This window comes from Artemia sp. Qi Xiang Cuo, chromosome 13 (genome assembly GCF_049724085.1).
Source record: "Artemia sp. Qi Xiang Cuo chromosome 13, ASM4972408v1, whole genome shotgun sequence".
Lineage (NCBI taxonomy): Eukaryota > Metazoa > Arthropoda > Branchiopoda > Anostraca > Artemiidae > Artemia > Artemia sp. Qi Xiang Cuo.
The window spans coordinates 39,548,328-39,560,353 of record NC_142806.1 but is presented as its reverse complement, the minus strand read 5'-3'; the positions used below and the strand labels follow the sequence as shown (position 1 = coordinate 39,560,353).

The 12,026-nt window shown below is 35.6% G+C and overlaps 1 protein-coding gene across 1 annotated transcript in view; it reads right to left on the bottom strand.

Moving 5' to 3' along the window:
* Positions 1 to 12,026, bottom strand: part of ds (dachsous cadherin-related 1) — a 130,124-nt gene that overhangs the window by 46,510 nt on the left and 71,588 nt on the right. The window contains exons 7-8 of the mRNA XM_089099126.1: positions 7,375 to 7,653; positions 6,683 to 6,903 (exon numbers count right to left, since the gene is read on the bottom strand). Coding sequence (XP_088955252.1) covers positions 6,683 to 6,903; positions 7,375 to 7,653 — 500 coding nt within the window. The remainder of the gene's footprint in view (positions 1 to 6,682; positions 6,904 to 7,374; positions 7,654 to 12,026) is intronic.

Here is a 12,026-nt window from a genome sequence, read left to right as displayed (position 1 = left end):
GTATTATGGAACCTACAGCAGAGAATTATGGAAAGCAGGCCGCCTGATCGCATTATATTAAATACCCAAGCTAACCAACTCTATATATTAAATATTTAAATTAAAAATATCTGCATAGTAGTTTATCTCACTCAGGCTAAGCTGATCATCTCCGAGTACATACAGAAAACCGGTTTTAATACGCATCAAGAACAAAGTGTGGTCGCTATAATATACAAGTACCTAATATTAATCCGGTCATACGACGATAATAAATAGCAAGCAACAAACAGCAAATACAAAATACAAAGCGTAAACGATTTATTTTAGGAGGTTCATACAGCTTTTGTGATATAGGCAACGAATCATATATAGGAGTTGTGGACAATACAACTAGTTCATTACTAGATGACAGAAGAGGCTTTATCAATGTGGGACATTTTTGAAGCATTTATATAATGATGGTAATGCCAATGAGAATATCACTGACATAAAATGCAATATTGATGGCAACGTCAATGATGGTATCGACAGCGGTGATATTGACGACAGAAATATAGATGGCCATTGCCTTCAATCGTTGACATCATCGTCAACAAAACCAGCATTATCATCGACTTGGTCTTGTCTTCTATGTTGTTGTTGTCTTAAACATCACAAACATTGTGGCCACCATACTAATGTTTTAAGGTCATTTCGTGCTTAATTCTTTTCTATGTCTAGTTCATGTTTTTTTTTCCTTTTGGAGTACTCCAGTTTAAAAAAAAAAATTGCTACTTCTATAAATAATCAACCCAAGAAGAAATAGTCAGCAGTGCTCCCCCAACATAAGATATGAGAACACCATTAAATTGTAATAATAGTTTGTTCCGAAGCATGTTTATCTAAATTTAGCCACCATGTAAAAAAAAACGCTGTTTTTCAACCCTACTTCTGTTTTTTGTATAAACTGTGCAGGAGAACAAATCCAACAAGAACTTAGAGAGCAAAATTCATCAACCACAAACAGAAAGGACAGCACATTTAAATTTTTAAGGGGTTGTACACTACAATCCTGCATGCCGTGAGCCTGGAGGCCGGGCCTCAGACATAACTATAAAGCGATATATACACCTGAGTAGGCACACAGAAATGGTCAGAGGCATGATTGGACCACTGTTGCCAAACTCCGTTATTTGGTAGAACCAGAAGTTTAATTTGACTAACAAATCTTATTAAAAGAATAGTACCTGGTCTCAAAGTCATTTCCCACCTTTGGCAAGGTAGATATTCAACCAATTCAATTTCCCAATCAGAAGTTCGATTTCGGACATGAGCCTAATCGGACACCAAAGAATTGGAGCAAAAAAAAAAAAATCCTACGCGCTTACGTCGAAGAGTGTGTATCCCCTTGGAATTGCCCGGAGACACGCTGCTGGTTTAATTACTGCAGTGAGCTATGCAGGTAGGCTCTTGAATACTTAAACATTTTACAACCGCACATTGATTGCGCCTTCGGGTTAACAGAAGTTCCAAAGGTTCTTTAATGCAATAAATACCACTAGATATAAAAGCAGAAAAAGATGCTGTAGTGAGTGGAATTCAATCAAAAGGTATCTTAAGAGCTTGTCTTACTCAATTGTGAAAAATTTGATTTAGAAGATGTTTATGACTGTGTCAAAAAAATAACGCAAAATATTTTTTTTAAGTTTTCCAAGGAAAGTAAAAAGCGATATAGAAAGCTAAAACAATTCGAAAAAAAGTATTAAAATAAGTCAAATTTTAAAACTAACAGAAATTACTACGATTGAACAAATGAAACCTAAAACATATTAAAATAAGATGAATACTACTACTATTATTAGTACTAACAACTTTCTGCAGCATATAACCGCCTGAGACCAACAAAGCTACGCACGCTCTTCCTCCATCCCAATTTATTCACGGCTATACTCTTTACCCCTTCCCATGAATTTTAAACACTTTTTAAATCCTTTCTTATGACCTCTATCCCATTTGAGGTCGACCTACTTTTTGTTTGGCCCTAGATAGATGACCAAAAAGCACAATTTTTGGCAATCTATCATCCTTCGTCCACACTATGTAGCTTAGTCAAACAGTTCGTGGTAACGAACTGTAAGTAAGGAGTGACTCGGCTCAATAGCAACCGAAACTCTAAAAAACGAAATTTTGATACCAATAGGCACATCCAAATAATCGGTTTATTATGCTGATTCAAAATATATAAGCTTTATTAAGCTTGGTGTTACCCATCAAAGGATACGAGCCTGACAAAATTTGCCTGATTTTTGAAAAATGGGGAAACACCCCCTAATAGTCAAACAATCTTAATGAAAATCACACAATCGGATTCACGTATCGAGAGCCTGACTGTGGAGGTTTCAACCTCCTATCTGCAACATGTAGAATCTTGTTTTTTTTTTTTTTTTTTTTTTTTTTTTTTGCTGGATGAAAGATCACGGATGCGTCTTTATTTGCTTTTTTTTGTTTTGTTTATTTTTTGTTTGTTTTTTTCAGGGGTGATCGTATTTACTCAGTAGTCTTAGAACATCGGGAGAGGGCTCATTCGAACGGAAATTAAAAATTCTAGTGCTCTTAAAATTTGTACATTGTTTATGCATAGTATTTGTTATTGGGAAGTATCATACTTCCCAACCCATCCGAAAAATGTATGCATACTTCAAGTATGCATACATTTTTTGGATGGAGAGTGGAGGACGAATTTTCTGCTAGGGGGATTCTGCAAGGGGAGAATTTTCGATGAGAAGGAAAGTTTCCAAAGGTGAACTTTTTAGGGTAATATTTTACACTGGGGGAATTTGTTAGTAAATCCCACAGTTCATATAATTATCCAGTATGATTCAAAATCATACTGGTCTCACCTATCTCACCCATTATAAAAACCCGGACCGGGGTGCGAGTGCTCCAGAGAACGTAGAAACATAAGCGGCTTCAGATCTTTTCACGGGTAGACAAGTCGGACGCGAAACAATCGGAAACAAGTGGAAACCCGCTATTACGAATAATGCACTTTACGCGAAACAATCGGAAACAAGTGGAAACCCGCTATTAATAACTGCACGAAGAAGTGGGAGGAGCTTTTTGTTCGCACCGAGAACGAAGAACAGAAATGATCTGCGATAAGCTTACTGGATAATTATATGAACTGTGGTAAATCCTATACGAAATTCTTTTTCGTATGTCTTGCTTTCTCTTTACCGACTCAATTTTACCCGAGGAGATCTTAAGGGTGATTGTCCGGGGTAAACTTTTACTGGGATTTAATTGTCCAGAGGATATTTCTGTGGGGGGGGGGGATTTTTCCCAGGGCCAGATTTCCCGGCGTAATTTAAGAAACGATCAGACATTAAATAAAAAACACCTTTTTTCAACTGAAAGTAAAGAGCAACATTAAAACTTAAAACGACATTAATTATTACGTATATTAGGGGGGCTGCCTTCTCTTCAACACCTTGCTCTTTACGCTAAAGTTTAAATTTCGTCCCAATTCTTTAAACACGACTCCTGAAACACAAGGGTCGTTTAATTAGAATAATATGAAACTTTTTTTAACGTACTGAAAAACTAACGTTAAGAGTGAGGCGTTGAAGAGGAGGCAATTCTTACCCTTACCTTTAGCAAAAACAAATTTTAATGCTAAGATAAAAACAATTCATTTTTTGCTCAGATGCCAGTAAAGAAAAGGCGTTGCTGGCTTTGGAAGGAGGGAGGGGGTTGGAGTACTCATAGAATCCTCCCAACCCTCTAATCATAAGGAGATTCAATGGCAAGGATACACACAGGGTATGGAGGGACAGTTTTGGGCTGAGATGCGAGACAGCGAAGCTACAGAGCCAACGAGCAGTATATTATAGATTGGTAGACGAAATGGGATTTGATAGATTTTTCTGATTTGAGCGCCAGAAATGGTAGCCTCTGTGGTAAGTTACTAGGAAAGTGACCCATAAGTCGCCAAGATTCCCTTGAAATTCGTTCAAACGTGCCACACATACCCACATAGACTTTTGCAAAGAAATGTTAGACTACTACCCTTTACAGTCTAGGCACAAATGTCGATATTCGCTTGAACCTTGTTCAAATATATATATATACCCAGAGAGACTTTTCCGAAGAAATCAGAAATGTTAAACTACTGCCTTTGGCAAACCAGGTGATAGCAGGCTTCAAAGTTTTTTAGTTTGGAGAATCTCCGACTTTTGAACTTTGAAGCAAAATAGTACACTCGACCAGAAAAAATTCAGTGAGTCGAAAATGTTTGGGAGGAACTTCAGATTTCAAGCAAATCTATAAACTTACCTTCGGAAAGTAACTAGGCCTTGCAAGTTACATACGCCTCTGAAAATCCGTCCCTTCTGTAAGGTAAGTAAGTAAGACGGCACTAGAACATTAAGGTCCAAGCCGGCGGTGCTGATCTCCGTTTCGTGGCCCTTCAGCCAGGAAGTGCAATGGGGGCCTGGGGACCAACGATCCTTTGCTTTCACACACCCTTCCTGCTTACCTTCCCCAGAATTCTCCAGGTACCCATCTAGAGCTGGGTCACACCTAAGATCGAACCCGTGCCCCTAGGATAAGGAATTCTTAAACCAGCGCGGCAAACACTTAGCCTGGACGGCTCCCTTCTGTCCCAAAGCCTGAAGATTATTGCCTAATAAATGTCAAGCACATCAAACACTTTCACACAAAGGCTGGAGCAGGGCCTAAGCCTCTGTAAATCATCATTCTTGTGTCCCATTGGCCTCAAGGTACTTTGTCCGCGAGTTCAAGTCAACTGAAGAAAAAAACATCCCTACCTCCAGGCAATGGCATGGTTTTAGAAGGGCCACAGGCCTACATCAAGGCTCAAATGATACTTGTTAATGATCTTTGTATGATCCCAGTTCAAACAAGGTGAAACACCCATACCTTTCAGCTAAAAATCCACAATGAGGTAAACATGGGTTGTGGGAGGGGGCACTGACCAACTTTGGTTCTCAAATAAAGATAGAAAACTCTAACGTGATTCTGGTTCAAGGAAGGTGACACATACACACCTTACATTTTGACTCCTTTTCGTTTTCACTCAATATTCTTAGGCTATCAAATGTAAGTTTATATATATATATATATATATATATATATATATATATATATATATATACTATATATATGATAGTATATATAAACTTACATTTATATATACATATATATATATATATATATATATATATATGTCTTTGGCTCTACCTGCACCCTACCGGTATCTCGCAATATATATATATATATATATATATATATATATATATATATATATATATATATATATATATATATATATATATATATATATATATATATATATATATATATATATATATATATATATATATATATATATATATATATCTTGGTCAACTCTTTGAAGAGATCAGGCAGGTCTATGCGGGCTGTCTTTGGCTCTACCTGCACCCTACCGGCATCTCGCAATATGTTCTGCTATTTTTTTTTTTTGTTTTGTGTTTTCGTATTTTTTACGTTTCGCCTATTCTGAATTTGCTAACTTGCCCCATCCCTCTAGATAAGTCCCTGCATAGCTGCCTGATCATGACCATACAAGCTGGTTTAAAACTGATAATAATGCAGCAGATTTAAAGTTTCTGTCACAACATGACGGTACGGATTTTAGGGACAAATTTCAGGGTTATTTTCTAGAAATTAATCCATTATATATATGATTCTTTCATTTGTCTATGTAAGCTAGTACTTGAATATCGAATGATTTTAGAAATTAATTGAATGAAAGCCACAATTTAACAGTACGAACTCATTTGGGCACTCATAAAGGGAAATAGATCAGGCATTTGCCTCCACCCTCTCCTTCCAGCCCTAGAACAGCAAAATGCACAGCAATGACAAAATTTCGTAAGAAATAGAATAAATGTGGCACTTTTCTGGCAAATACTCTTTTCCGACCCTATTTTAAATTTTTAAAGGCTTGATCCCCCCCCCCCAAAAAAAAACAACTCTATTTTGAGCACCCATGGCAACAAGCTGTAGCATACCGCTTCTTTAAAAATAATCGTTTCGATATCCTCTGTACTTTAAAGCAAGAATATATGAGCGAACTTCATGAAACATTGATAAAATACCCCATAAAAATACAACTCAACATACCGTTATATTGCTGAGTTTCATAAGTATACCGCAGTTAGTTGTTTCCTCTGTCAACAGGCGATTAAAAAACAAAAACAAAACTTTCTTGCACTAGGTAAATTCAGCCATTCCAGTGTTTGCCTTAGTACAAACGGAAGAAAACCTAATTTAACAGTAAAATAATATGAATTGTTGGTATATCGAATCGCACCGGTTGCCCCGTGGAATGCTATATATTAAATTAACTCTTGATTTTAGTTCTTCTCTACACACAAATCATATAACTTTTAAATCTAGATATTCAGCTTTTTAGCCATTAAAACAAGAATTCAGGAGCCTTAGTAATCTCGATAGGATCATACCTATAATTTCTTTTTCATTTAATATCTAAATCTCGTTTTAAAGCATAATTTTAAGTGCCACTCCCAGAGTCCATTGCAACCACCTGCAGCCTTAAGCAAACTCTTGAAAGGTCTACCCTAACGACTGGATGCTTTCTGTATTACTAAAGGTATTTTAACAATTATGGTAAGTTCATGAACGGCCGACTTACCTTAAAAACTACTTTTGTAGTAGAAAATGTTGGTCTATTATCATTCAAATCCAGAACTTCTATCTGCAGGGCCCTTTGCGCTTCCTTTGGTGGTTTTCCCCCATCTCGTGCAGCCACAGTTAAGCGATAAAGTGGCCTTTCTTCGTGATCAAGAGTGATACGAGATCTTAGGACACCAGTAGTTTCATCTATAGTGAATGTTCCAGAAGGATCTCCGTCTTCTAAAATGAAAATGTGTTCTTTTTCTGAGAAAATCCATTTAGTATTAGACCTTCAAAAACAAAAGGAATACTGAATTTGTTTTATTTATATAAAATGTTTGTGGGTAACTTGATAATAGACAGACCATTAAATGGATTCACCGTGTTCAAGGGGAAGATTCAGCAAAAGCCAAATAATACATTTTAGCATTACAATAATTAATATAGCTATTTACTCAATATTTATGCAGACAAAAAAAAAGTTTTTTCGAAAGAAAGTAAGAGCTACATTAAAATAAAGGGAGCAGAAATTATCCCGTATATAATGGGGACTGTCGCCTCGCTCTTTATGCTAAGGCTTTAACTAACACTTAACTGAAAACAATTAGAAATGCCACAAACACAGCCAGTTGGCGATTGCAAGGGTTTCATCTAGCGATCGCCTTTCAAACGATGTGAAAAGATAATTTCATTGGTGAAATTGTTACTTACGTTTAACAATCCTGTATGAAATAGTTGCATTTTCTCCCTCATCTAAATCAACGGCACGTATTCTCGTTACTTCGGTCCCTGGTGGCATTTCCTCTCTAATTGCCACAACAGAATCTTCTGGCTCTACTATACTCGGACTGTTGTCATTTGTATCAGTTATGACGATCCGAACTTTAGCTTTCGAAGACCTGGGGGGATTGCCAAGATCGCGAGCCTCAGCAATAAGATCGTAAAAACTACTTAATTCTCTATCAATTGGTTGTCGGATAGCAATCTCACCTAAAAATAAAAAAGGATTTTAGATAATAAATCTCTAAGCATTGTTTTGGCAAGTAAATATATATATATATATATATATATATATATATATATATATATATATATATATATATATATATATATATATATATATATATATATATATATATATATATATATATATATATATATATATATATATATACTTGTGTGTGTCAAGTTAAAATTATTGAACCAGTGGTGCTGAAACAATCTAAAACCTTTAAGGTGTTCTTTTTTCTAATCGATATTTTCGAACAGTAATTTTTGAGGACATTGCAAAATCAAATCGTAGTCTATCATAACAGTGCCGTTACTTCACAGGCAAAAACCAGAGTCACATCCAGGGGGCTGTTTGTGTATATATATATATATATATATATATATATATATATATATATATATATATATATATATATATATATATATATATATATATATATATATATATATATATATATATATATATATATATATATATATATATATATATATATATATATATATATATATATATATATATATATATATTAAATTAATTTTACTATTTTGGTCATAGAAAAATCAATGGCATTACACAAGGGTGTTGAAAATCAAATTTCTTTTTAGTATTGCATAGAAGATTTTTATGGAGAAAGAGGAAACATTTTGAGATGGAAGTAGAAGTACGTACCAAGGAATTTTTTCCGGCGGGAGGGCAATAATAAAAACAATCCCCTCCCCCCCCCCCCCTGCGCTCTTCCTTGGAGATGTTGATTTGAACGAAAGGTTTGCTTTAACAAAACTTGTGAGCTAACTATCATAGACAGTTACGTTAGTAATTAAAAGTAAAAACAACAGACATAGTAAAAGTATAAATAACGATAACCTTAAAAAAAGACTACCCTGTTAACAGTAACTAAAAGGGTATAACATTGGCAAATAATCAACAATCGAAATCTCGAGAATGTGTACCCCAACAGCCAATGTTTTTCCTGCGTACCGACTTTACTTAGTAAAGGATAATATGTATTTTTTTGATTTCCTCAGACAGGGATTTAAGCAGGAAGGTGCCTCGGGCCTGGGCCCCCGAAATCCTAAATTGTCTTGTATTTTTCACCACTTTTTATTCGAATTATCAAATTAATATTTTCTTTATTACTGGCAGCCCTCCCCCGAAAAAAAATTCCTGTGTATTATGCCTGGCCTCAGACACTATGACCTTACTGTTGCAATGCTAGTTGAAATTTAGTATATTGAGGATCATGGCAAATAGAAATCAAAAGTTACAAGATAGGGTTTTAGATGAACGGTCTAGAGCGAAAAATTTCCAACTAATTCAGAAATGGTAATTAGCGTACCACCAAGATCCTCCTTCCTAATACTTTACGCCCAGAAAAAAAAAATTTCGAACATTCTGTAGATTACAAGAAAAAGTACATCATCGCAGATGGCATTGGATAAGATTATTTACAGTGGGTTCTCATTTCTCCAGCTCAAGGATTAAAGACAATCCTAATTTTGCACGGTAACACTGATGTTTCTCCCATATTTTCTTTTTTTCTCTAATGGTAATGACTTACTAGATGGTCATAATAGGGTGACGGTTTAGAACTCATTTGACATATAATGTATTCGTTTAATTGTTTTTCTTTATAAACCCGGACTGACTGCGCCAGAAAAATACCATGCGGTAGAGAGAAAGTACAATCTCGGGTGCTATTTCCAAAGTAGTGGGGCTCATTAGGAGGATGAGGCTGCTTCTACTCTCTTTAGCAAGCCTTTGTCAAAGAGATTTTCAAATATGAAGATGAACTCAGTAATCTATTAGGCCTCATCCCAGCTACAGTGCTGCAACTTGGAACTGATCCTGTTTCACTCGCTTAGCCTACATTTATGCAAGATGTAGCACAGTCTTCGGCGGCATGAGTAGGCCATCCCGATATGAGGCTGGTTAAGCGTTCTCCAGTTTGGTCTTATTAGGGGAAATCATTTGATGCGGAGACGGTTCAACATATTCAAGTTATTAGGCGTTTGGAGTTAAAAGAGAAAATCTTTAACTAAACTTAAATCTACAATTTAAATTTGTCTGTATTGTTTTAAATCAGTTGGTAGTTCCAAATATACTAGTTGGTTTGGTTTTGACCTGCAAAGCAGAATAGAAGGAGACGGGTTCGCAAAAACGTATCCAGGATTTTTTTTTTGGGGGGGGAGGGAGGGGGTACAAAAAACACATCAAAAATTTGTTTATATTGATTATTGTTACGTTTTACGAGTCTGCAAACATTTCGAGGAATAAGGCCTTGAAAGTTCAAATTGTTTAGAGGCTATGTTTGTTCTTTTACCTCACTGCTCTATTTTATGTTTTCTTAGATTCCTTGAATACCCATTCTGTCATGCCACATTTCCTATTGCATTTTTCAAACGAAGAATGGCTTAACGAGATTACAAGTACAGTTTTGACTAGTAAAAGAAAGAACAACAGCCCATAGTAACCAAAAGTTAAAAACGCGTTTTGAAAAAAAAAACTACCTTGTGAAAAAACTGCCATGTGACATTAATTCAGGAATTGTAACTGTTATTTTGGTTCTTCTTAAAAATAAAAGTTTATTGTTAAAAAAATGGTGATTTCGGAAAAAAGCCTGAAAACCCTTGAAAATTACGTCAGATTAAACTGAAAAGGGCACCATTGGAATCAGCATAGTCTAAAATCTTATACAGGGAAATTACAGTCCCCCTCCCTGAAAAACAAGGAAAATCACTTTTTTGCATTGGTAGCACTGATCTGTCTGCCTTTTTTTTTTTTTTTTTCTTTTTTTTTTTTTGTTTTTTTTTTTTTTTTTTTTTCAGGCCTAGCGCATTACCAGAACACCATGCTTAATGGCTTATGCTTAATGCTTAATGGCTCGTTCAAAAGATATTTCTAATATCTATGTGCTTTTTATGAATTCCGCCATTTGCAAGTGCCATAAGGCCCCAAAATGACATTTTTTATGCCATTTCTCAAGGGGTGGCACTAGCAGGTTACCAGAACATCGTAGACAGATTTTTTATAGCTCATATAAAAGATGTTACTCATATCTATGTTCTTCCTAAAAATTCAACCATCTGCAAGTTCCAAAAAGCACTAAAAATGGCACTTTTGGTGCCTTGTCTAAAGGGGAAAAGCTGGGGCTATTGGGCTAGCAGAACTTATAAGAGCTATGTTTAATGGCTTATTTGAAAGCCTTTGCTCATATCTAAGTTTTTTTTTTTTTTTTTATTTTTTTTTTTTTTTTTTGGGTGTTTTTCAATTTTACCATTCGTAAATGTGACATAGTAACAACACTTTTGGCGCCACTTCTTAAGTGGAAAAGCTCTGAAGTACAAAACAGGTACTATTGTAATAGTTATGTTCCAGAATCCTTAACTGGTGGTTCACAAGAACCTTTCCCGTACACCCCCCCTGACAGCCCCCTTAGTAAATTTCATAAATCTTAAGCTCATCAGTAAGCTACTGAAACATTAGCAGGCTACCACACCGTTGTAGATAGATGTTTAATGGCTCAATTAAAAGCTATTGCGTATATTTACTAGGTTTTACAAATTCTACCATCTATTAGATTTCACAGATCCCGATGTTAACCAGTTTCTGGGGAGAATTTGAGATGGACTTTTTGTCATGGTTCAAGCATTAGCTGCAGCCTAGTAAAGAGCAAACCACAGCCCATAGTAACTAAAAGTTTAAAAACACTAAATCGGTCTTTTTTATCTTCATTTTTTCCAGGCTTAGTGGGTTACTAGAACATCATAGAGAGGTGCTTAAGAGCGCATTACAAAGCCACTTCTCATATGTACGTGGTTTATATAAATTTTGCCATCTGCAAGTACTATATGGCACGAAAAAAGACACTTTTTATGCCGTTTTTCGAGGGATAAGGCTAGCGGGCTACCAGAACATCTTAGATAGAGTTTTGATAGCTCATATAAAAATATTTTTCATATCTACATTCTTCCTATAAATTCCACCATCTGCAAGTTTCAAATGGCACTAAAAACGACACTTTTGGACCCATGTCTCAGGTGGAAAAGCTGGGGCTAGTGGGCTACCAGGACTTTTTAGATTGACGTTTAATGGCTCAATTGAAAACTTTTGCACATATCTATGTGCTTTTTATCAATTCTACCATTCGTAAATGTGACATAGCACTGAAAACCATACTTTTGGTACCACTTCTTAAGTGGAAAATCTTGGAAATATAAACGGTATCATTGTAATAATGATGGTCCAAAACCCTTAACTGGAGGTTTGCAAGAACACCTCCCGAATGTTCCTCCTCCGGGCCCACTTAATAAGCTACGCAATTAAAGTCCTACAAACACTATGTTAAATTACA